This window comes from Apteryx rowi, unplaced genomic scaffold (assembly GCF_003343035.1).
Source record: "Apteryx rowi isolate R43461 unplaced genomic scaffold, aptRow1 scaffold_57, whole genome shotgun sequence".
Taxonomy (NCBI): Eukaryota; Metazoa; Chordata; class Aves; order Apterygiformes; family Apterygidae; genus Apteryx; species Apteryx rowi.
Window position 1 is genome coordinate 1,934,037 of NW_020450838.1, and position 26,744 is coordinate 1,960,780.

General features: G+C 42.8%; 1 protein-coding gene across 5 annotated transcripts; it reads right to left on the reverse strand.

The window, feature by feature from the left end:
* Positions 1-12,812: 12,812 nt before the first annotated feature.
* On the reverse strand, positions 12,813-26,555 carry EAF2 (ELL associated factor 2). 5 transcript variants are annotated; one of them, XM_026082180.1, is made up of 6 exons: positions 26,371-26,555; positions 23,428-23,522; positions 22,610-22,746; positions 21,759-21,904; positions 18,046-18,312; positions 12,813-13,657 (listed from the first exon to the last, which is right to left on the reverse strand). In XM_026082180.1, the coding sequence occupies exons 1-6, from the start codon at positions 26,528-26,530 to the stop codon at positions 13,611-13,613; spliced, it is 852 nt and encodes a 283-aa protein (XP_025937965.1). In that variant the 5' UTR covers positions 26,531-26,555; the 3' UTR covers positions 12,813-13,610. The 5 variants fall into 5 exon arrangements, with proteins under 5 accessions (XP_025937965.1, XP_025937966.1, XP_025937968.1 ...); XM_026082181.1 differs by having other exon boundaries at positions 26,364-26,541; XM_026082183.1 differs by lacking the exon at positions 26,371-26,555 and adding an exon at positions 25,778-25,867.
* Positions 26,556-26,744: the final 189 nt, after the last annotated feature.

Below are 26,744 nucleotides of genomic sequence, written 5' to 3' on the forward strand. Positions count from 1 at the left end.
CGCCCGCCCGGCCCAGAAGATGGCGCCGGCCCCTCAGCCGAGCGGCCGGGGAGCGCGGGAGGCGGCGGGCGAGCGGCGCGGCTGCTGCCGGCCTCCGGGAGGAGTAAACCCCGGGGGGCAGGCGGCCCCCCCGCCTTCTTTTTTCTTCTTTTTTTAATAAAAACGTGCTTGTTTGAAACTCGTGGCCCTGCTGTGGCCTCCTCAGCACGGAAGACGCTTGGGCGCCCTTGGGGGTCCCGGAGGGGCTCCGCGCACCGACACCCGCCCCGGGGAGAGATGCCCCTCGGCCGGGCACCGCGTGGCGACCAGGGTGGCCCCCCACGGGTGGCCCCTCACGGGTGGCCCCTCCACTGGTGTCCCCCGGCTGTTGGCCGCAGCCAGGCCTTGCCCCAGGAGCACGTCCCTGGCTCTCGGTGATCCGCCAGGGAAACTTTCACCCTGCACGAAACGTGGGATTAGGTGAAGCGGGATTAGGTATAGCGGGATTAGGTGAAGCGGGAGCTTCGGCTGGCAGGGTTAAGCCGTGACCGGAAGGGATCGGGATGCTTCCCAGTTACAGAACAAGTTTTCTGGCACCGGACGGAGCAGTTTGGGGAACCAGCGAGCAGAACGGCCTGTGAACGTCCAGGCCTGGCTCTGAGACCCGAAGGGTGTTTCCGCTCGCTTTGGATCGAGCTGCCGAGGACCAACGTGCTCTCGGTGGCCCCGCTCTCAGGCGTCGCTGCTGACAGGTGACGGACGGCTCTTCAAAGCACTGCTGAACAGTCGCCGAACAGCAGCAGCGCGGATTTGGGTTTCCAGGTGTTTTGGGGCTGCGACAAGAGTTCTGTCAAGGGAAGTTTGACATGACAGCCAGAATTAGACGCTTGCGACAGACATCAGGAAACGCAGGAGAAAATATCCACTTACAGACAACAGAAATGCAGCATAAAGGTTTTTTCCGCACAACTGGTTCTTTGGAAATGTTTTTGTGCTTATCCATAATAGCTGCTCTTGGGAAGCGAGTCCTTGGGAGTCAGAGCCATCTCCCACGGAGCTGAGGGAGGGAAATCGTTCCCTTCACGAGCAATTCGCATCTCTCACTCAGACGTGGATGTATACACATAAATCAACAGCAGAGCAATTTTTCGACAATAGCAAGCGACATCGCAAGACAAACTGAAATACTGAGAGCATTTCTAAAACAGGAATCAGAAAAAGATCAGAGGTGTCGAACATCAGCTTTCCCTCAAAGACAGCAAAACTCTGGGCAGCTGCTCTGTCTGGCGCTTTGCCTAAGCACCAAGACACTTTCCCGGCTGGAGGAACAAAACATGGGACTTTCCTTCAACAGGGAGAAGATGCCTAGCAGAGCCCACAGGCATGGCGGTGTGGGATCTGACGGGAAATCAGCCCGCTGAATATGGCACACACACAGCTGGATTTTGGCTGTTTGTACAACTACTGCCAAAGCTCCCTCAGGAGAACACCTCCTATGGGAGAAGTTTCAAAAAGCCCCACTCTAGTTTTTTTTCTTCTTCTTTTTTTATCCCTGCTAATAATAGACTTCAACAGCCAGATGCCTAATTCCCAACATTCTGGTTAGAGGATCTAACAGCACCTTCTTTCCCAGGCAAATGTTAAGAAATATATTAGTAAAAGGTCATGCTCTGGACTGCCCCATGGAATAACCTTGGGATACCGTCTGAGCTCTGTGAGTCCTGATGGATACAGAAATCGGCTCTCATGGGGCCAGCTTTCTGCTCCAAGCTTCAGAGAAACTCATTGCTTTCAATCCGGGGTCTTGGATAAACAGTCTGCCTTCCTCCGTAATTATCAAACTGCGGTTGCACAAGAAGAAGAAGTATGCAGCATGCTAAAATAACAGATTTAAGACTAGAACATTGTGGGAAGAGGCCCCAAACCAAATTGCTTCAGATTTCCTTGCAAAGCAAGAGTCTATGGAATCAAAACATTTCTGAATACAGCACCATGTTCTGTCGCACACTTGAATCCCCCAGTGCCACACACTGGAACACCAGTTTTCAGCATCCAGGAAGGTCCTGTATGTGCTTCACCAGCATTTGAATGCAACTCCTTTGGAAAAGACTGAAACTCGTCTTGCTCAGGTGGGAGCCAAACGTTAGAGGCTCAGCTCAAAAGCAGCTCCCGTGGGCAGGGGATCAGCCCTGGCTGTGGCCTCCCCAGAGCACTGTCTGGGGGCCTTTCTCCAAGGTCACCAAAGAATGGGGCCGCCCTCAGCTGCACCCGCTCCGAGCTGGCCCTGAGCCCAGGCAGCCAGATCTCCAGGAGGGGGGATGCTCTCAGGGCCTTTACACTCCCCCCTTTGGCAGCCCTGCTGTGCTAGTGTGTGGGGATGAGCTGTCCTGCTGGCAGTCATCAAAGGAGTGAAGTGCTGAAAGACCAACCCAACCACACCAATCATTAGAAATAAGCAGAGAATGAGGACTGCAGATGCAATTGTGCCTGTATCTAATTCAAGTGGAAGGGAGATGACAGCTTTTTGGTGTCCTGAAGATTGCCACTTGGGTATTTGTAAATTCAAGTTGTCATTTTGGTTCCATTAAAGTTGTGAGAATGCTGCAATTAATTTAAATGGTTGTTAGAACCTCAAATCCATTTTATTAACAAATCCATCCATTTACAATGGCATTCAAAGCCATTGTAAATGAAAAATGAAATTTATTGACCATTCCTCCCTCGCATTGAACAATTCCCTTTGCTGAACAATTGCTGTTTAACAGTTGTCTTCATCTTCAAGTCAAGACCAGAATCTACTGCACCAAATGCTCTTTCTTCAGAGCTGTCTATATCTCAGCTCACACACAAAAGAGAGTTAACAGCAGGCCTTGCAAACACRTGGTTTTATCTTAGCACAGCTAATACATTGTCAGCTAATTCCTGGAAATTCAAAGCAGCCAGGTCTTGGACCCCATTCACACATGTTGTTTGTGATAAGAAGCCACGCTTCTTTTCTGTATTTATGTATCTGCTTGTCAGTGTGACTGAACAGGTAAGTTATTTTATTGCTAAATACATTCTGACCCTCTAGTTTCTTCCCAACCCGGTGTTAGCTAGCTTTTAGCTTGCCTCTCTAAAGAGGTATTTTGGCACTACTGCTCACTAACAAACAGCCATCCCACTCKAGTCTGGAGGAGGCTGAATTATGGCTGGAGATGAATAAATCTTATGCARTCTATACAAGGCCTCATAATTCAATGCTTAATTGTATCATACCCTGAAAGCCTCAGATGAAGCCATCTGAGAAAACCGTGCTCTAATTTCCAGTTATTTTTTTGTTTAAGAAMTGGAAATTTTAAAAGCAAGACCAAGTTCTAACCAGAAAAATGTCTTTCTGTAAGTCTCCAGAAATACCCAATATTAAACTGTCATTAACCCTGCATACAACTTTACAAATCAGACTATAAAATAATCTGAAACTGTACATTTGCCAAATTCATCAGGACATGCCTTTTCCATAGAAAAATACTGATTGTTTTGAAACAGCTCCTAATGAGTCATTTTGGGCCACAGATAAATTGTTTCTGCCTCAAGGGATTCAGCTCATGTGTATCAGATACAACAGTGGCAAAGACATATCCCAGGTTTGCTATTTATCCTGATTTTGTGACGGCTCCATGTGAACCCAGCCAGACCCTGGCCCAGGACATCATGTAGATGGGACGGCCTAGGATCAGAATTTGGACGTTCTCCGCACTGGCAGCCCCTTCCAACACAGCCTTGGGCTTCAGCACAGCCTCTTAAAAGACTCATTTCCTTCGGTACAAAATGGGAGCAATACCTGTCTGTTCCTGGGGTGGGTTAGTCAGCAGAGCCTCGCCTAATCCTGCTCACCCACCCTTCATTTGTGACTCAAACATTTGCATTTTATCCTTTTTCTTCCCTTGTGAACAGGTAGCACCAGAGGTTGGGAGACCATGCAGCTGGGTGGGTTATGTCCTGACAGGACTGTGAGCTTGGACGCATGACTAATGCAGTCCCAGGGAGAAAAGGACTACCATAGGCAGTTCCCATGGTTTGGCTCCCTTCTGATCTGCTCGCTCTTCAGGCTTTGCAAGTGGCACCTTTAGAAAGACTGGGCCTAATCCCCTCTTGTCAGAAGGGGCACAGCAATGACATAAAATACTATTGCATTAACTGGACCCATATAAAACACCTACCTAAAGAGTAGGGTGAGAGAGAGTCATGCCCACTGGTTATAGACACAGGATCTGCCACCTGTCACAGCTGCATGTCTGCAGGGAAGCAATGCAGGGCTGCTACTGAGCTGCCCCAGGCCAAGTTAAAGAGATAAGGGAGACCAGGAGTGGGCACATGGAGACCCACTTTTCTCTTTGCTCTATTTGCCAGCCCAACCACACAACACCATGGAAAGGAACTCAGATGTTCCTCTGTGTCCCTGCCTTGACTGCAGCCTAATCATGTTTAAGCCTTTGAGGAAGGTGCTGTGTGATCTTCTCCACTGAGGCTGGGGAACAGAAGAGGTATCCCTACCTCCTGCACTCAGAGGAGGGGAGTGGGCAGCCACTGTATGCACTGCAAAAGAGGTTTTAATTTCCTCTCCTCGTTCAGTAGGAGGAAGGAACTTCAGTGTCCTGCCCCATGAGACCAAGCTAAGGAGGCCTCAGCAAAGCCAAGGAGTAGAGGCATGTGGTCCCTTCGCCATGCAGATGCAGTTAACAATCCTAAATACCCTCTCTTGTGGGATGAAGGGAGGGAGCCTGTGCTCTTTTGCTCTTCCTAGCAAGGACCTTCTGATTCCTTCAGGGCATCTCCTCGCTTGACCTGAGGCAGCCGCCCCATTAGGTGGTTGGTGTCTCATGGCAGGAATGGTTTGGGATTCCCCAGCCTGGCTGAGTTCAGAAACTGTGTGTGTAGAGAAGCCCAGTTGCAACATGAGGCTGGGAGCGGGAGTACAGAGCTAACGGTGTTGGAAGAAACTATGGGTAATGTCAATGATTTGTGGAGCATTCACCTCCCTAAGGAGTTTGGGGAAAAGCAGCCAGTGAGACCAGGCAGCCTGATTTCACCATGTTGTATCCCTGTCTGGGAGGGCTGTTGTAGCCCAGCAAACTGGCTGGGTGCGTGGTTTTGTCACCTCAGCAGAGTCTGGCAGTGAGGAGCCCTGCCGCTGAGCCACTGTGCAACCTCGAACAGCCGCCTCACCTTGTTGTGGGGTGACCGTGATATTTCCCTCCTGACCTTGCACCCTGCCACTATACCTGGGAGCTGAAAAGCCCTGAGAGGTGTGAGCAAGCTTGAAATTACGGTTTTCATTAAGCTTGGAAAACAAATTTACTACTTGTACAACCCCTCCTCCTTGTCAGAGCCATACGAGGTGAGGAAAACACAGCTGCCAGGCAGCCTCTGGCAGCCGAGCGTCGATACGCCGCAGGAGGTCTCTGCCTGGTGCGAGCTGTTGATAAGAGCCGGGAGGTTCACAAGCTCCTGCAGCACTAGGGAATGGTTTGCAGTCTCTGCGTTTCCAATAACCAACGCGCCTGACCAGGGGTTGTTCTGGAGGCCTTGGAGAAACGTCAGCTCAATCCACCAACATGGGTGCTGGTCATTTGCCCACCTCCYGTCACAGAACTGATCCCATTTAACGGAGGCCGCCTGAGAGCGATCGTTCTGCAATATGGCACAGGCACTCTCATACGCATTTTTGTTAGATTTAGAGATTTGTGCAGCGTAAGCACTTCTAGTTTTCAGAACAGAGGTCATTTGGATCAAAGGCTCTGGTGTAACACGGCAACTTCTTTGGCTTGTTCAGCTCCAAGGCTCTCCACGGAGTCATAAGCAGAGCCGAGACGTTATTAAAAACTTAACAAGTTTTTCTCTCAGGGCTCTCAATTATTTGCCTGTGAGTAGCCGTTGTTTCATCACCGGCAGGGAGTCAAACAGAAAGTGCAAAAGCAGGGATGGGTTCGAAGCTTTTAGCAGACGTTTTGTTTTACAAATTAATGGGGGTAAAAAGTCCCCACTGAGTTCGATACACTCCTTCCAGGTGGTACTTTCTAGAATACACTCGTTGTGGTGAGAACTTTTAAAATAGCTTAACAGTCATAGGTCCTCAGCTAAACACAGCCACAGCCACTGATGAGCAGTACCCTCGGCAAATACTGTATCCTGGTGAAGGATGTTAGGGGAAAGCCCGGCTGTATTTGTAAGAGGGAGAGCAGCTCAAATAAGGGAGCAATCCAAGTGTAGCTGCTGATCGGAGTGGGGTTTTCCCCACTTACACTGAGGTCATATTTGGCCAACATTTTTATGAGCAGTGTTTATAAAAAGCATTTATGAAAAGTTAATTACTACTGGTAACATACACAGGGAAAAAAAGCTGGGTCACTGTGCAGTGCAGGACTGGAGGTTGCTCCACATCACGGCGGGAGAGGATCTTAAAGCACACAGCCCCTTCCAGAGCAGTCGCTGAAGAACTGCTAATCCCAAAATAGCTTTTCTGGCCTAACGCTCTGAATGGCCTATTACCTTGTGCTGTCTGTTTGCTGTGTTCGTCTGTTGTTCTAATGCCAGACTGTTTGAACTAGACAATTTTTTGCTATGGGGGGCAGGTGTACCTGTATGCAGAGCTGTTGATGCTACTGCGAAGTAAATTTGTGCCTGTTATATGTTTTTGCTTGTGCTACAGTCTGTGTCCCAGGAGTTGAGTCACGCGTCTCTCCTCCCTCTTTATTCCAGCAGAATCAGAAACTGGCACAAAAAAATGTTTTTATTTGAAGGGGGAATCTTAACTGGATATTGGCCTTGAAAAATGCCTTAGCTTTTAGGAACATTTGGAGGTGGAGGATTTTTTAACACTAGCATAAACAGTTGTATCAAAACACAGGTAAAAGTCTGGATCTTTTCTAAGTTATTGACATGCAGCAAAGCAGGTATAAAAAGGAAACTGGCTAAAAGATGGGTTGGCATTTCAGGCTGCCACGGGCTCCCATGTCACTAGGAGAGCAGTACATGAGCGTTTATCCCAGAAGTTGTGGTAATGAAAAGGTGTGGGAAAAGGGGGGGTTTGCAGAGTTTACTGGAAACTCAATACATTGAGGATCTTAGAAAAGGTACAGCCAATTAGGAGAGCTCAAATTTAATTCTGCTGGTTGCTAAGAGGAAGTCRTTGTGCAACTGTTTTGCAAGGGCATTGAAACTGGTAGAACAAGATACACAGCATGTGGAAGTGAAACTGAAGAGATTAAAGAACAGTTTGGGTTGTTGTTGGGTCTTCTTTAATTACCTTTCTAAGACACTCCACTTTTCTTTAAGTAACAGCATGAAGAAGGCCTCATCTCCTAGAGGGAACAAATAACCTTCTATCGTGTGTAGGCACACTTAGAAAAATAAGCCAGGTATGAATTTTCAGGAGACAAACCCAAGCTGCATAGAAAGACAACATAGGGGAGACGAGAGATGGAGAACAGGTTCTGTAACAAGGGCCCTGTTTAAAGGGAGTTGAGAGAGGTCTCAGCTGCTAACTCACCAGGTATGTGTTGTACAGCAACAAAGCCCTCTCTGTTGAATGAAAGGCTCCTTCATCTTTGCCTCTAACCTCCACTCCTTCCTCACCACAGCAGAGGGAGTTGCTTTTCAGAGAAGGAAAATGTGAGAACACACTCATTTCTTCTGTGGATTCGGAAAGCCACAGAAACAACTACAGCCCCAGCCCTCGCTGTTCCCAGCAGGCCAGACCCTGCTTTCTTTAACTGCAGCAGAGGCAGCATAGTTTTTATGAAAACCCTGTATCATATCAAGCTGGTATCTCTGTTTAGAAGCTGAATAGTTCTCCCCTGCTGACACAGATTCTAAGCTCTGCTATTCAGGAGTCTTCCTCCAACACCAGAGTTTGCAAGCTCTGAAATAAAAGCCCCAACAACAGATTATTTTAGGACTTTTCACTAATTCAGCCCACTCCTGGGTTTCAGTACCTCCTCACCTTGATTTCTCATTTCTCCTATCTCCCTGAAAACAGTAGAAATGTATATTTAAACAAAACAGAACAGAAAACCTTACTCAAGACTTCTCTCTTCCTAATTCTTAAGCTTCTTCGAAAAGCTGGTCTGAACCGCATGTCTTCTTAGACTGCGCTTGGCACCTTGCTGACACAGTTAGCTGAATGACCTCAAAAAGTGGCATGAAAGAAGAAACTTGCATGTACTGTGAACATGCAGTTTAGGAACCATCATGAGCCAAGGCATCTGCTCTTTCCGCCACTGGGCCTCTTCCTCTCTGTCCAGCCTAGGTATCGTTACCTTTTCTGTTTAAGAATCATTTGACAGTCTGTTAGGTTGTTCTCAGAAACCTTCCTGCAGAAATTCTAAAGAAAATCAAAAATGTACTGCATCCAGTTCTGTACAAGAGGGATGTGGCGCTACTGGAGCAAGTCCAGCGAAGGGCTACAAAGATGATTAGGGGACTGGAGCATCTCTCTTATGCGGAAAGACTGAGAGAGCTGGGCCTGTTTAGCTTGGAGAAGAGAAGGCTGAGAGGAGATCTTATCAATGCGTACGAGTATCTGAAGGGAGGGCGTCGAGAGGATGGGACCAGACTCTTTTCAGTGGTGCCCAGTGACAGGACACGAGGCAACGGGCACAAACTGAAACACAGACAATTCCATCTGAACATGAGGAAATACTTTTTCACTGTGAGGGTGACAGAGCACTGGAACAGGTTGCCCAGAGAGGTTGTGGAGTCTCCTTCTCTGGAGATATTCAAAACCCGCCTGGATTCAATCCTGGGCAACATGCTCTAGGTGACCCTGCTTGAGCAGGGGGGTTGGACTAGATGATCTCCAGAGGTCCCTTCCAACCTCAGCGATTCTGTGATGTTGGCCAGAAATGATACAATGATTGTGGCCAAAAAATTTTGTCAACCAAGCAAACTATTATCTGAGGCAATCTCTTCATGTTTGATTCCCCAGTAATCAGTCAAGAAAGACCCAGCAAATAATAGTTCTTAGAAGTATTGTTGCTCYGTTCTCAAGATGATTCACTGCCTGTCAGCATAGAAGTGACTTACTGAAGTCCTTTAATCTGAAAAATTGTTATCTCTCATCTCCCTTCAAAATAAAAAAAAGCTTATGCAATAAAGCTGATCATATTAAGTGCCTTAACAATAAACTCTACCATGTGCTGTGTTCCAGCTGATGTTGATATCATGATTTTGATGGACCAGCTGTTTTCAATAACCCATACCTAGATATCAAAATGATTTTCAGAGATTATGCAGGAAATAAGATTATCACTTGTCAAGCAGCTAAAAAAAATGCATGGAATTGATTTTAAGTTTGATGTTCATAATTTAGAACTTCCAAAAGGCATGTTACAGCATTATGGGCAAGGATCTCAAAAGTGTATTACAGGTAGACTTAAAACCCCAAGTAAATGGCAATGCCAGTGTGAGTCATGGAATACAGTGGTACCAAGGCTGCCCTAAAGAGATCACCTTAGCCTGTCCAACTGCCCCAAGGTAGGGTTCATGAAAAACAAGAGTAGGACAGAAATCTTTTTGATATTCAACATTTATATACAAAAATTGGAAACTATCAGGCAAGGTATTTACAATTGGCAAGCATGTTACCACCATTTCAGGACTTATCCAGGGTTGAATACTGCAACCCTGAAGTTGTAGTTACTAGAAAATTTCTGCACATATCAGGTTCTGCACAGAGAAGGCTCAGATGAGCTGTTGTTGTAGGAGTCCTCAGCACTGCGGTAGTCATAAGACTGAAAAACTTGAAGTTCTCAGTTGCATTTGGCACAGAAGGTGTTTTGGATTTAATCAATGTGATACGCAGATGTTCCTCAAATCCAAAACATATACATTATGACTTCACTATAATGGCAGAATAAAAATTGTACTTATATGATCATTATTCTCCAAGTGTACATACCACTTAAAGATACATACACACACATATGCTTTATATTGCTGGGTGTAAAGACAGAATAGATGAGAGTCAGGAGAAAGAACCAGACATGTTTGAGAATATTCTGAAATAGGCATTCAGAGTTTACAGTGGTCACAAGAACCTGTATCAGTTATTGATTTTACTCATTTCTAGTTAAGCAGACATGACAGAAATAAAATTGATTTTTAAAGGAGAGGAAAGGAATTTCCAAATCAGGGTCTGAAAAAAAAAATTCTCAAACCAAAAAAAAAAAAAACCCCTGATAGCTTTTTCTATTGATAAAATACATCACTTCATCCTGCTTCCAAATCTCCATACAATGACTTTCTCACCTCTGTCATTTGATAATGCACTCCAGTAGGAGATGCGAGTAGCTCAACAATGAGCACGGAACAAGCCAYAGGGGAGCAAATACCCCCAGGCAAGTCTCAAATGAGATCCAAGTCAATCCCTGCTGTAGAATGAGAGATCCAAACAAGCTCTTTAGCTTACTTTCTGTGTTCATGACACTTACATGGAGAAGGGGGAGTCAGATCATATACATTTGGGCTATATCAGCATGCAGCACTTTTCCTTTACCCTGTAATAAGATCTGTTATTTCCCCACCACACCCTTATTTCTATAAAAACTCTGTTCCAGAGTTCGTATCATACCTTGATATTTAAAGGGAGCCTTTCCTGAATTATCACAACTGTGCATTTGACAGAATACATCCATCTAAGTCACATACTTATTTGTGCAGGGTACTGCCTGAGTGGCCACTGATCACTTTGTACTATGTGCTACACAAAAGCATAACAGAGATTCTTCCCATCCTAGAAAGCTTTCAACCCAAAGATCAAACCCTAACGATAGCACGTGGTTAGTTATAGTCCCAAGAATCTAGAACTTGGAAGTTTACTTTGCTCCCAGAGCTGTATTTAAGTATTTGTATACGTTAGCAYATGTACACCAGATACTGGTGGGGTGTACTTGCTAGTTTTGTTACTGAAGGAAGAGTGCATATAGTCCATGGTATATACACCTACACTCCATGACTTACATCCTGGTCTGGTCAGTGTCTTCCACATATCTGCTCACTCCCATGGGCCCTGAATGCGGTGTTATTCAGAAAAAACAGCAGCATCACTAAATGATGTTATCTATCTGCTCCCATCTGAGATGCTGCTTTTGGCACACCCAAGAAGGGAGCTACCTACTGACTGACAGAACAACTCAGGCACAAGGCCTTGGCTGATGGGTCCCAAGGTGYAGTAAGGCAAGTTTTTTCTCTCGGGTACTTTCTAATGATAGGTAGGCACTTCTTACTCATAGGCAAACAAGATTCAAATCTCTCCCACAAAGATTCTCGCAAAGTTTGCTTGGGTCTAAAGGAAGGCTTTGACATAAGTTGTTGGGAGCAGAGRAAAAGGAAGAAAAGAACGCATTTTACTTCAGCCCACTGCTATATTGTGTCCCCCTTTTTTATTTAGTTCGCAGGCTTCTCTTTTTGTCTTAAGATTTTCTACAACATCTCAGCTCTTCACAWTGCCCTAGCAGACTTTACTAGCAGCAGGTGCCAAAAACTGTGCACTCTAGCAGAGTTCCAATACCAACAATATTCCTCAAATGGCATTTCCTGAAATAAGCTATTACCAAGCCACAGTTCCTAAAAAGTCAGCTTGTGGTGGTAAGACGGTGAAAGCCTTCCAAGTGGGATAAGCCCTCTTATTATCTGAGGGGAGAACTCAAGCTGGAGCCTCAAAGCTGCACAAAATAAGCAGCACACAGGGCTCTGACTACATCTCCTTCCTGACCCCGTAAAGGAGTTATGCTCTATCAGAGAGCTCAATACACTTTCAATCTTGAACCTTTTTCAGAGGAAAAGGATCTTACAGTGGTTGTTACATAGCATCCTTTCTCTAGGCTGCTCAGCAGCCCTTCTTTCTCAAAGACCAGTTCATCCACACTCATTAAATTGAGCTTTTTACTTATTAGAGTGTAAACCTCAAAAAAAATGTTTTGCTTCTTAAGATACCAACCTCAGAAAGCTGCAAGACTATAAAACTATTATCTGGTGTAGACCAAGGTCAAGTGCCCTAGTATGGGAAACAAATCAGAGTTTGAGGTGGGAAGGATCAGGAAGCAGCATTTCCAACATTTCCCTTTTGCCTTGTGGTACCTACAAAAGTTTCTTTGTAAGAGGTAGCCCCATTTATGGCCTCTTAATCCATCTAGATGGAACTGTGGGCTGATACTCCCAGTAGTTAAGAGAATAAGCTTGTCTAGTACCATCTATTGTATACATTAACTGAGTGTGCATTTCATGCCATGACATTCAGGCTTAGATATAGAATTCAGTCCTCAGTTTAGAGACGGAGCTGTGATTCAATGACCAGTCTAGCAAAGGGGAGACTTCTGTGCAAGACTGAACAGAGATTTCTCATCAATATTCATCCCACAGACATTTGCTATTGTTAGTTACAAAACCCTTCAGTAGTAAACTACAGGATGAAAATTTGATTCTTACCTGAGGTTCTTCAGATCTTTAAACATAAATTTAAATGAGGAAGAAATAAGACTAGACAAACACCTTTTTTTCCTCTAATGCAGTATTGCTTACCAATGACATTGGGATATAATCTATTAAAAAAACTCAGTAGTACACTAGCATTGCTGTAATCATTCAGCAAGCTCTTGCTAGTGCTTGTCTCAATGTAGGTAACAGCAACAAACACCTAAGCCCTGCAGACTGGGTGAGGAATGTGTATTAGGTGCCACTTCACTGCTTTTTTTTTTTTTTTTTTTTTCTCAGATGAGCTGTCTTGTTCACTGGCATGACTACTTATAAGTAGAAAGCGAAATTCTTAACCAGTCAAAACAGAATCAGCCTCATTAAAATTATAAATATTGCTTTATTAAATTACTTTTATACTCCTACAAAGAAATTTTCTGATTTCTGTTACAGAATTAAATGAAGGAAATTCATTGCTCTCTGCAGTTATCTAAATTTAGATACAAAAAAGTTGTAAAAAGACCAGCCCATTCAAGTTGCATAAAAAGGCAGAAAATAGACAGGTTCCCTTAGGAATCTTGAGGCTCAGAAATATAAAGTCCTATAATACAATGAAATTAAGAATTCAGCAATGTGTTGAACAATTGTAAACTAACTGCACTTAGTGGACCACATTATTCAGCAGTTTCCTTAAAGATATGAACTGTGAACTGAACAAAAAGTGTAGCTGACACAGCCGACTTCATTTAGTTGTTCTCCCTTTCACCCCCTCCAAGTAAGAGTTGCAAGATCAGCATTCAATATTTAAATGATAGGAAGGAAACTTGCCTCCATAAATATCAGAAATTTCTCCATTCCATAACTATTTATATAAAGTAACTAGCTGTTACAAATCAGTTTCAAGTACAACAGGTGGCTGAGGCAAAAATAATCAAAATCAGATCATACACATTTTTACTGTAAATACAGTAATTTGGAAGATAAACACATAACCAAAGCACTGACAAGATATCAATGCTGCTGAATCATAGATGTGATGTGTCAGTAGAAAATTAAGATGTCTTCATTATCAAAACTGAGGACATTCATTCCAGTCTCTGGTAATCTAATCTTAGTGCAAAACAGATGCTAAGACAACTTTAGCAAAAAAGGTGATATATTTAAGGCCAAAAATTTGTTCAGTCATCACTATCGCTTCCAGATTCACTCAGCTGCAAGTCATTTCCTAAAAAGAGAGTATCATCATTAGTCTTTATCAAGAAAATTCTTTCAAGATTTTCCCCTTTCCCAATTAAAGGCTTACAAAAACTAATATCAAAACATGCCATAAGTGAATGACTAGGCATAGAACCTAACTCCTCAGCAACAGAACCTTAGGGAGATCACACTTCTGCAATTTTAAAATCTTAGCATTCCCTGTAGGAAAGCCATCAGCTTATTGGACACCAATGCATTCATTTAATACCACCAGATCACAACAAGCAACACCTATCTTTGTCACCCACATCTTCATACTACCTAAATGGGAAAACTGCTGGTGAATGCAGTTCTGTAAGAAAACAAGAGGGGTTTTTGTTTGTTTGTTTGTTTTGTTGTTGTTCTTTTTAAGTACATGTGAATACTACTGGGCTGTGCTTGAAAACAAAGTAGTGTCTCAATCAAGAGCAGCTCTTTGATGTACCATTTAAAGATGTATCAGTGACCTACTATTTCAAACAGGTTTTGGAACAAGTGAACAAACAAAACATCAAAAGAAATTTTACATGGCACTTTAATTTGGTGACTATATATATTTCAAAATGGGGAAGTCAGAAGAAAGCCTACATTATGCTTTCATAGATGTCCATAAGCTCAGGAGGTGGGAAGGAGGGAATCTTTCCAGGATGACAGATAACTAACAAGAAATATAACAGGATGCTATGAAGACTTCTCATCAAATCTAGCAACTTCCCACTCACTTTAAAAGAATTTGTTCCAGCTAGTAAGCTTTTATTCACACCTCCCTTGCCAAACCACCATAAAAAAAAAACAACAAAACTCAGGGTTGTGCAAAAATGGTCTAAACAGCCAAAAAATTACAGAAACTGACTAGTCACAGTATTTTCACATGCTCTTTCCTCAGTTGCAGCACCCTTCAGTGATCACTTTTGCGGATGAGTAAGAGTAACTCCCAAGAGGGTAAGCCAACATGACACTCAGATTGGCTCTTTTGTTATCAAGCAGATACTTTCTGCCAGTAACACTGAAGTCTTTAATATGGCTGCATTCAGCCTTCTTTCATTTTGCAGTATGTCACCAGTAAAGCTTAAAAAGTGGTACATGATTCTCTGCAACAAAGCAGAAAACACTGTTTATGTAAGATACAAGCAGTGAAGATGGCTGTTTGCAGCAATCTTTAAAGTGCTACTATAGTCTGATTTTTTTCCAATCCTATATAGACACAGCATTTACAGCCATATTATTTTAATATGAAGTTAAAAAGCAGTTTTTAAAGAAAAAAATAATTTGTCAAGTATTATTCAGGGCAACACAGTATCCTGAGAAAGAATATTTCAAGACAGAGAATGGCATTAGGAAATTAGACTCAAGCATTTTCATATTTTCCTTTCAATGGTAAGTTCTTAAAAAAAAAAATCCCTTTATAAACTACTTGCATCAGGAGAGGACTGGGAGTAAGAACAAAAAAGATAACCTTCCAAATAGTGATTCTGCAGTCCTCAAAAGTTACTTCAACATACTTCATAGAAATTAAACAAACCTTCTAACACCAGCCAAAGACACTAACACTTGTGAAAACCAACAGATGGGAAAAACAGGAACTCYAAGTTCCAGAATCAGAAATAAAGTATTAGGATTCATTTTCAGGGAAAACTGTTGGGCCCATTTTTATATCCCCTACCTCCTAAAATACACCTTCAGAAAAAGGGCAGAATAACACAGACTAGACTGGTGGTTTTCAGGTGAGTTTAGTGCAAGAATGTAGAGTTCATTTAAGTAGGGCTCTGAAGAAACATGTAGACTCAACTGTAATTACAAGCCAGCAATAAAACTGAAAAAAAAAAAGTCAATTCAATTTTTACAGTGCCAACTGCTGATTAGCAATATCAAGATGGTGAAACAGACTGCACTGCAAATTACAACATTTCCTAAACTTTTAAATTGGTGACTGTAATACATTTAACTGTATTCATGTAAGTTATTGGGGACCAGGGAAATTAAAAAAAAAAAAAAAAAAGTGATTCATGTTTCACAGATCTCAGTTGTCACACTAATGCCAAACTAGCACAGTGAAAAATTATTTCATGACTGCTGCTGTACCAGCACCAAGTATCAAGAGAAGAAGTTGTATTGAATGCTGTGTACATAAGACAACCCCAGAATAGTGAATTTATGCTGATTTTGCTTTGGAAAAAAATTTAATACAACTCTCGTTTAAATAAAATATTAACAGAAAGCAACATATCATTAAATATTAAGAGCAGATTAAGTAGTGCCAGCACTTGCAAACTATACCATGATGCAAGTCATGAGCCTACGTAATTAACTTCTGAAAGTTAAAAGAAGAAAAAAGTAGTAGTATTTTGAGGGTAGGCCTCACTGCTGTTTTCCACAAAATTTCAGGTGTATGATTTCCATATGCAAGATGAAAGTCTGCTCCCTAGCTCCGACCTAGCTTTCTGACTGCACACAGCAAGCCAAAGAAAAGCTTCACTATTACCCACTATGACGCTGATTCTACAGGCAGGCACATAGGCAGTCAAAGCTCAAAACGGGATTAGACGAGCAAACAGCTTGTGCTGACATTTGTTGCTTCAGTATTTTATTTTTGTAAAACAGTATTTGAGATGAAAGACATTCCTGTACAGGACCCCGAGTGAGAAACCACTTGCCATCCAACCTAGAACCATGTGCTATCCATCTAGTTTCTCCAGTTTCCCTGTTATTTTCCCCCTCTCCTGCCAGATTTTCTCAGCAAGGGAGCTAGAGAAACACATTTGCCTTGAAAATGACTTTTCTTCTTTTTTTTTTTTGATCTTTGCCTTCTTGAAGTGTATTTTAAGTGTTACCAATACTGGAAGTTGGAGACAATGTTTTAAGCAGTCAATAGATCAATAACCGTAACACAAGTACAGAGGATTAAGCTAAAGATCTAGGCAAGCTCAGATACTCAAGCCTGAGGCTCGATGCTGCAGAGACGATCCACCTGACGACATGGTTCTCAAGCACCATCAAGTCACCAACTTCCCCTGTTCTAGTTTTAATGTTGTCAGGCTTTAAGCAGCATTTTTTCTCACTATGACTGTTGGAACTAATGGACTGGGCCACCTGTACTTGTACATGTATTTCTCAGGGGAAACTTTGCCAGCTGGGATTCCGTCACTGGGGACAGAGCTTAATTTCATTTTCGGAATGCTTATTTAAAGCACACAGAATGGGAAATCCCATTTGTGAATAAAGGTTGAAGTAAGTGACACACTAAAGTTATGCAAATTATAAACATGGAGACATTGTTCTCTACAGCGGCAGTAAAATGAGAACAGCATTTAGAACTTTAACATGAAGAAGTCACAGGACTTTTCAGTCTAATCTTATCTCTGTTAATGCAATACATAAATAAATGGCACAGATGTTTGTGTATTTAAATACTAGCTACTAAAAAAAAAGTTTGCATTATCTATTAAGTAATGAAGTAGACATGCCAGAGTCTAAGATTTCAGTATAACCAGTTTACATATAAATGATAAACCTTAAAGATCTTGGCAAACCAGGCTTATGGGAATCTTTTCACAAACTGGGAGCCTGCAGCTAGGCACCTAATTAAAGAGGCAATCATTTTCAAAGAGTCACCATAGCTGAATACTCACAGCTTCTCCATCTGAATATTTCTGCTATATCTATTTAGATACCTAACTTAAACGATTCCCTACCTAGTTGTTGGTTTGTTTGGGGGTTTTTTTGTTTGTTTGTTTGTTTTCCCCCCTGTCCAAACATTTCCTTTTGGACTACATTGAGCATTCAATTCCAGGCTGTGCAGTAAGCACCTCTTGAAGAAGATCACGGCAATTTTTTGAATTGCTTTTTCAGTTGTTTGAATGGGTGAAATAAGATAGTATCACCTAAAGCAGATAGCCTCCTTCCTTTACATGCAAAGGAGAATTTTGCCATGCTGTCCAGTGGAACAATGCCATGAATAATAGTAACTGAAGCAGCTAAAAATATACTGTCTCTTCTGTAATTCAGAGTATTACCAATACAGTATTTTTCCCATAGTTCTACCCAAGAAATTATAAGCATATGTTTTGGGAGTGCCCTGTTAGTTCACATCTTTTCAATACAAAATTACTGTTCTGCAGTCCCAATGTATATAACTGGGAAAGAGCCAGAAGAGCTTAGGAAATGTTTTCAACTGAATCAGCTTTAATTTAATATCTCTGGGGGCCAAGAAACTTTTATCCCAGTGTCTAATTCAGCCCTCTGCTGAACAATCAAACCCTAGCATCACTTCCCACAATTTTAATTATAACAGAGACATACTTAAAAACAATATGGTTTCCTTTCAGAATCTCGACGTCTGGAATTGTATACTAAGAAAAGAACAGCCTTTGTACTTACGTAGTGTATTCATCATATGACCACTGCTCTCCTGGGATCTGTTATGACTGGCATCTTTGTCAGGGACAGCCTGTTGTGGCATGGCAGATACAGTAGGTTGTGGCTGCAAATATGGCATTGACATAGGAAGAGAGGACTTTGTCTCCTCATCTTCAGAATCACTAGAACTATTTTCACTGCTGGATGAAGAGGATGAAGAACTTTTAGAGTCAGATGAACTGTCAGAGCTACTCAACTGGTCCATGATGCTGGCTTCTGCTTTTAGCTCTGCAAAAGAGATTTGTTTCTCAGTTAACATCCAACATAGTTGAAATATAAGAAGGACAAAGAAAAGAAATTAACAGAAGTCAGGTACATGCCAGAGAATATTTGAATTTATGCATTGTAGCAACTCAGAAAAAAAACAAGAACAAAAAAAAGGGTATAAGCGATCATCTAGCCCGTAATGTGGTTTTCCGCTCCCACAGTAATAGCAGTTTCTCCCTTTCAAGCCAATCATTAGAACAAGGTTGACTGTGAACCCAAATGCTAACCCCACACTCCACAGGTAGTACATCCCACACAGCCTTTAACTTCTGCAACTAGCACGTCTTCTGTATTTTCTTTAGCATCCCTGAAGATGCCCTCCACCAAATAAAAATTGCAGTTACAAACACACAGATAAGTCTGTAACAAGATGTCAGTAGCTGCACCCAGAATGCTTCCTAGCAGTTTAGCATTACAATCAATACATGTGTTTGGACTGCCTGACATTTTGCTCAAAACCAAGTTAAGCATACAGAAGACCCAAAGGAACTCTGCAGTTTAGAACTCAGAGGATTTCACCAGATCCTTGTTCTCTGGGAAAAAAGGTCTGGGAAAAAAAGCTAGAACAAGAGGTAGACAAGAAATACTGGAAGTTAACACATCAAACTATGACTCAAACAACTTGTACTCTTGGTGAAATAACTCACCTGACTAAAATAACATTTAAGAGGGTACAACTGTATAGATTGTGTTGCATAGTATGCATTTGTGATATATACTTGCTGAAGTCCAGCATATAGAGGGAGTTTAGTCTTGCAGAAAGGGTACATAATAATTGGGCAAAAGTACAGGGGTGCTGCTGAAGTAAGAAGTCTGAAACAGAGCACTGAATCATGGTAGATTGAAATTTTATACAGTAACTTGAGTTATCCAGAGTTCAGAGTTCTAGGCTTTCTGGAGAAGAAAGACCAAAGTAGTGACTGACCTACAATCCATCTGGGGCAGAAAGCTAATGGACAGGCACCACTGAAGTCCTATGCACTTAACTCCCCTTCCTTCCTGCTCTCACCATATTAAAAAAACAAAAAAAAGCCCACACTGTAAGCAAGTGGCTAACAATTAATACCAAAACATAAGGAATAAGATCTCTACCTAGAATTTTGAAAGAAAAAGGCTAAAGAGAACTTAAATTCTCAAATAGGGAAGGAAGAGTTGTAGATATAACTGGAAGACAAATTTAGAATATACAGAAGTGATCTTGAAAAAAAAAAAAAGATTGAAAGAAATAAGTTCAGGGTAGTAGAAACTTAAGCGCAGTCACTTAAGCAGGAATAATCAGTTACACAACCATGTGATGAAGAATTTAGCAAGCAATAGTTCTGAAGAGGGTGCGTGGGTTACAGTGAATCACTAAACATGGTTCTACCACATCATCTGCTGCTAGAGAAATGACAAACATTATACTGAGACATGACACTGGAGTGAGTCCAGTGAAGGGCTACAAAGATGATTAAGGGACAGGAGCATCCTTCATATAGGGAGAGGCTGAGAGAACCGGGATTATTTACCTTGGAGGAGAAAAGACTCAAGAGGTATCTTATCAATATTTATAAGTATCTGATAAAAGGGTGTAAAGAAAACCAAGTCAGACTCTTCTCAGTGGTGCCTAGTGACAGGAGAAGAGGCAATGGACACACTGAAAAACAGGAAATTCCATCTGAACAAAAGAAAGTTCCCCCCCCCCACACACACACTTTTAGGGTAGTCAAACACTGGAATAGGTTGCCTAGGGAGGTTGTGGAGTCTCCATCCTTGGAGATATACAAAACCTGACTGGACATGGTCCTGGGCAGCCTGCTTGGGACTAGACAGTCTCCAGAGGTGCCTGCCAACCTCAGCTGTTCTGCAATTCTGTGATTCTTTGCATATAAACATGAATAAAGCCTGTAAGACACTCTTCTTGCTCTACTTGGCACCGCTAAAACCTTAGCTGAAACACTAACTGGTTTTAGGCACTGAACTTCAGGAAGTTTCTGGACTAGTCAGAGTCTATCTAGAGGAGAATGAGATTGAACTGGGGATCTAGAAGACTTGACTTCCAAGGAAATATTGAACCAGCTGGCACCATTGCATACAGAGAATGGGAAACATATAGCAGCCTTTGAGGACATTAAGGTCTGCTAAAAAGCACAATAACCTGTTCTATACTTGCATGATAAATTTAAAAATAATAGTGGGCTTAATGTCAGATTAGGTATTAGCAAAATCCTTGACTGTAAAGAGAGCAAAGCTCTGGAATAGATTGCCAAGGAGAACACAGGATCTGTCACTGGAGGGTTTTAAGGACAGGTTAAATCATCATGTTAGAAATCCTACTTTAGGACAAAAGGATGGACTAGATGACCTTAAAAGGTCCCTTCCAGCCCTGTTTTTTAATTATTCTGCATTCTTTAATAGTAGTCAAAACCAGACTGGCAGTACAAAGGAACTTGATACTTGTTGGCAGCCACTTTGGTGACATGCAGTAGGTTCTGGAAAAAAAACCCACACACTGACCACCAAGAAAAAAAGCATCTTTTCATTTCATGCGCTCAGATACTCTGGTCTTTGCAACTTTAGAGGTATCCTAGTATTGTTTTGTAGTATAAAGATTTCTGGTCAGAGTTTAAGACCAAAATGAAAAAACCCTCATAATGACACATCTGAAATCCGTTTAATGGAATTCAGAACATCTTGGGAGGCAGATGTCAATTCCAATCAATGAAACTGCCACCTGTCAGCATTTATACAGCAAGTAATTACCACTTGCTATTTTTCTTGTTCTCCAAAGGAAAATAAAGCTCCTACTGAATGAAATATGAGAATTTCACTAAATCAAAGTCTTTCAAGAATGCAGTATATGGTACTGTTCAAGGGTTGATTTATGCTGGCTTTTAGCTGTCTTTCATTTGAACCTCACCTTTTATAAGTCTCATCCAGTAATTTAAAATGTATTTTGAGTTGTAAAGCACTGTAACCTATATGTTTGAGTGCAGAAAAAGAATGAGGAGTAATGTCAAAATGGGAGGTGACCGAGTCAATTCCAGTGCCACAATACAACCGATCTACATCCTTGATTAAAGTAGCAGCAGAAGACAGAAATGATGAGAAATAAGATAGTGTGAATCATGGCATTCATAAGGCTTAGGTTGGGGGGGGGGGGAAATCTTTGTAACTTCTTAATGTTTCATTTTACTACCACTTGAGCCAGAGTGGTCATTTCAATCTAAGGGTAAAGCATACATATACATATATTCAGCTTCCAGTGTGGACCTCAAACTGAAAGAAAAAAGTTAAAAAACAAACACACACACACACCGCTGCCCCCCCCCCCAAAAAAAAAAAAAAAACTTGGCTCTTACAAGCTATTTCCAACCAAGAGCAAAGTTCCTGAAACTTTTCAGGCTTATATGACAGAGTTTGCTTACCTCGTTCAATATCATCCATAGGAGAAGACGGAAAAATCTTTTCTTTCGGTGGAGAATTTTTAACATTGTTTGGAATCTTAGCTGCATTTCGCATTTGCTGCTGTTGCTGCTCAATACGAGACTGGACCTTACTGCTTCCTTCAGCTCTGTGTGTAGAAGCAAGAGATTTTAAATGATTCCAGAAGACAAGATGCAAACAGTATCTTACGTTATGAAATTATTTGTCATGCTTTTCTAAACTGCATCACTAGATTTCTAGTTACATTATCATACTGGCATATAATTACATATAAATGTATTAATAATTGATTTTTTTTAATATACAGTGCCAATAACTTTTTAATCCTATGTCAGCTGATTTGTTATTACACCTGGCTACCTAAGGAGTACTTCTTAATAATTCTTTTGGAAGTGACTTATGTGAACTCAGCAGCAAGAAAAAAAATCATCGCAAATTCAGTATGAGGGGGAAAAAAGCCATTAATATTACTGAAATGTGACAATTTTTTTTCTATTTTCTCATATAGAAGTCATAAGACAGTAGGCAAGCTACTTTACAAACAGAATTTTTTTCCCCTCAAAATGCATTAGAAAATAATTCCTTCAACAACATGCAATTTTTCAGTTTAAAAACCCATTCCTATTTCTTTTACCAGTCAAGACTCAAAAGCTATGAAGTCAATGTGCTGAAAAAACAGGCTTTTCACTCTATTGAGCAAAGCTAGGGACTTTCCAAAAATGATGTTTTGCTAAAAATAACAGTGGGTGGAAGTGTATCCCAATTTAGACTCAGTAATAAAATGATTTCCACAGTAAGTAGAGGATAGTTGTTTCTCCTGTAAATCACCCACCTTGTTTTTTTCACAGTGATGTTGCTACTAAGTTTCTCTAGGCGACATTCTCCAGTGTCATGGTTGATAATTAAGATACATTCTTTTAGGTAAGGCTTCTTTGAGCCCTTGAAAACAGTCACTGGTGGAGTTGAGCCCTATTAAATCAGAAGAGTCTAATCAGTGTTACTGCAGTAGTCTTTTTCTTATAAAGAGAACACAATCCATCACAGTAATGACAAGTTCATTACAACTGATCTTTTCTAGCCTTTAAAAATTTGTCATCAGTTAATTCAAATTAGATTCATGCTAGCCATGACCAAAAGCAGCTGGTGACTAACTGGGGCATGATTTCACCTACCTTAGTTGAAAACTGATTAAATGCTTATTTCCAAATGAGAGGCATGCTCACTGCAAGACTCCTTTTGCCAAAAGAGGTTTCAGTTACAGTATCAACAGAGCAGTGAAGGATGGCAGGTAATAAATTTTCCCCTTCCAGTCTTTCCCATTTTAGAACTGCACTACAGCAGTAAACTCCAAGGGGAAACTTGCACTGCCAACATCCACATGGAGCTTTTCTATGTACACAACACTTTAGGGTCATCCTACAGCATATTTCCAATACAGTGAATACACTTAAAGTCACAGTACAATTGTTAAATGTTTAGGCCCTTTGCAATTTTACATTTTTAGAGCAATTGTTTTTATACACTTTAAAAATTGCACAGGCAGCTCTGAAACAGCACTGAAACTTCATATCCTTCTGTATTCAGTATATACTTATAACAACAAAATAAGTCATTTCCTTACGCCTGCTACTCTTCAGCCACCCAACTCACCTCAATATTTGGCAGTGTTATTGTCACCTGTTCACCTTTGCCAACTTCAAGGTCTCCTTCACAGGATGTATCAATAGATGCTGGCTTAAAGTCATCTAAAAAAAGAAGAAACTGGATTATCTACAGGCTTTTCAGGAATCTTTTAAACACTAGCACATTTTGGATAATAATCACAAAGCTGTGAAGTTGAAGGCTATTAAGTTATTGCCTTTTTTTTTTTTTTTTTTTTTTTTTTTTTTTTTTTTTTACTAGTGTACTATCTACCATTCCCCAGATCAGATCATTCCACAAGTCAGTAGAGTTCAAAGTCAATGTTCAGTCTAAGTGTTAACATCTTTTGGTAAAAATTAAAAAAAGCACTTTTAGGTCTTAAGGGATAAAGATAGAAAACCCTCACATAATTAGTTTTCAGAAAAAAGACAAGAAACAATTCTTGATAATTTCAGTCCAAACATGGAAGGTGTAGAAAAGTGACTGAAAATGCAAAGGACAACATGGATCCCCAATATTTGACTACAGCATCCATTTCAGATTACTATAATAGGCATATCAGAAGCCTACCAATACTTCTATTGCAATATTTTAATTTTGGTCAAAAAGTGGAATATTTAATTGGGAAGTAATTTCTTTCCTTTTTATCTTTTTCAGCATCTAAAGTATCCCTTAAAATAAGCTTTAAGCAAAAGAGATCAGTTTCTGGTTCTTTTCAAAAATCTGAGACATTAAAAATGAACACCTATTCAGGCATCAGGACTATGTAACACATCGCTACCTCTGAAGTATTAGTTCCACCACAGAAGAATTCAGTTATAGAAGGCTAGCATGCACAGAACTAGGGAAGAGTAAGATGGCATCAAGAGGCTCTGCCAAGCATTGTAAAATATGTTTGAACCATGGTTCCTGCAAACGCTGGCACAGGGCCAGTCACACACCAGGGGATGACGAGGAGTACCTTGATTCACGTACTGGACAGAGGCACCATGTTACAGCTGGAGAGACACAGAGGGACTAGGCATGTAAAGGGGACCCATTAGGCGGCGCTGTCCCCAGCCACAGCACAGCACGCTCTCCGCCACACAACCTGTCACGCCATGCCCTGCTGGTCACAGCCTGCAGCCCTCTGTTACAACTGGGGAGCTTCCCAGTTAAACAATACTGCTTATAACCCACTGGCCAGTTGGCACAGACCACAGCTTAGGAAGCACGGCTCCAACTTATACATGAGCTGGTCAAAAAAAACAATCTTCAAGAGCCGGTGGGCAGGAATAGGCACACAGCAGAACAGTTTGAGCTTAGGACACTGGTAACAGCCCCCACTAACCTAGTGTTGAAGGCAAAACCCCAAACAGTGTCTTACAGGGTTAAGCATAAAATAGTTCCAGAGTTTCTCATAGGGAACTAGAGAAGATCTTTGCCTTTAAATATAGCCACCAGGTGGTTAAAACTTTAGAAAACTGAGATACTGATTTCAGTGTCCATATTTGGTCTTCAAATCTTAATTTTTAACCAGCAGATGTCTGCCTCTTCACTCATCTGTAACAAAAACTCAGGTGTCAAAGAAAGATAATTTTGCATGTGCCTTTGACAGCACTGACAAATGTGATGGTTTCTATGTCTCATTTGTTGGCTTGAAAGAGAGATTTCAAAATAGGTTTCAGAATAAATCAAATTACAAGAGTCAGCAAGAAATCTTAAGGGTAAGAGGTATCCAAAGAGATTTTTAGTCCTCTTTAAAATAGGGTAAATTTCAAGTTACCACATTTGTTTAAATCCACTTATAGCTTTTGCCCCCTCCCCTCCCAAAGTTGCAAACAATCCCACCAAGTGCCATTCTGTTTGCACATTACCCATCTCACTGCACCATATGAAAGCATACAGCACATTCTCTAGAGAACATACACGACACTGAACCTTGGGGATCAGTCTATAAATAACGAGACATCAAAAACAGAAGCGGCAGTTCTAAATTACCAGAACTATAATCCTAAGAGCATTTGTTTCCTAGCTACCCTCAGAATCTTTGAGCACACACCTCCCTAGATAGTAATTATGTACTCAGGGAGGGTATTCTAGCTTTGCGATTAATGCTGCCTTTAACCTTTGATTGCTGGATTTCTACTTAGCTTCTAAAAACTAAGCACAAGGAAAGAGGACAAAGCTAGAGCTTCAACCCCATTCAGTTTTCAACAGAACTGCACTGAGACACCATTGCGGATGCAAAAAAAGAAGCGTAGCAAATTAGTGCCCTGAAAGAAGCGCGGAACAGTATTTGGACACAACGGCAGCACAGCTCGCCAGCAACACGCTTGCTCGTTGGTCTAGCTCCAGGGCCCTCAGGGGCAACCGAAACCTGATCTGCACGGTGCTGCTCAGGACCCTGGACTAAGACCCAAGCGGTGGGGACTCGGCTCCCAGGTGCGCCGCAGGGCCCGTGGAGGCGCTCGGGCAGGTCACTTCAGCTTCCTGGGCCTTGGCCGCAGCTCTCCTGTATTTCAGCTGCCCACTTCTGCCCCGCTCCCGGTACAAACCATCTGCCAAAAAGATAAGCTCCTCAAGGGAAAGCGTTTCTTCCTGCTCGGCCGCACAGCGCCTACCTCAGCGGGCCCCACAGACGCCGCAGCTTCACCGCACCTGGCCCCGCCGGCGGCCGCCCGCAGCCCGCGCCCAACGCCGCCCCCCGGCCCCGGCGCGGGCTCCCCGGGGCCGCCCCAACCCCTCCGCCGAGCCGCGGCGACACCCCAGCCCTCCGCTCCCGGCCCGCCGCCCCCGCGACGCCGGGGCCCCCCAACCGAGGGGGCCGGACGGGAGACGCGCGAGCACTGACACGGCCGGGCCCCGTCTCCCCCCTCCCCCCCCCCGCCGCCCCGGGACCAACGGTCCCCCTGAGGCGAGGGGGGAGGGGCCGCCCCGGCCCACCCCGACACCCCCCCTCTCACAGCGGACGGTGTGGAAGGCGCAGCGCGGCTGCTTCTCGAAGCTCTCGCCCAGCTTCAGCACCCGCTCCTTGGGGTCGAAGAGCGGCGGGGCCGCCCCGTTCATCGCGGCGCCCCGCACGGCTCAGACCATGGCGAGCCCGGGCGCCGCCGCCGCCGCCACGGAACATCCCTCGGCGCCGCGGGGGCGGGGCCGCAGCGCCGCCCGACCACGCCCCCCGGCTGGACGCTCTCTCCCTGCCCCCGCCCCCGCCGGGCAAGGGGCGTGGCGGCCGCTCGGGGAAGGCCCCGCCCACCATGGCCCTCACAGGCTGGCGCTGGCGGAGCCCCTCCCCTTCAAGGCGTGCGTCACCTGCGGCGCGGGCTCGGATTGGGCCGCGGGGT

Coding starts and splice junctions, on each gene's coding strand:
- EAF2 (XM_026082180.1), bottom strand. CDS start 26,530: ATGTTCCGTGGCGGCGGCGGCGGCGCCCGGGCTCGCCATGGTCTGAGC. Junction 21,905..22,609: donor ATCACTGTGAAAAAAACAAG/GTGGGTGATTTA, acceptor TTCTACACACAG/AGCTGAAGGAAGCAGTAAGG. Junction 13,658..18,045: donor TCATATGATGAATACACTAC/GTAAGTACAAAG, acceptor CTCTCTTTTTAG/GAAATGACTTGCAGCTGAGT.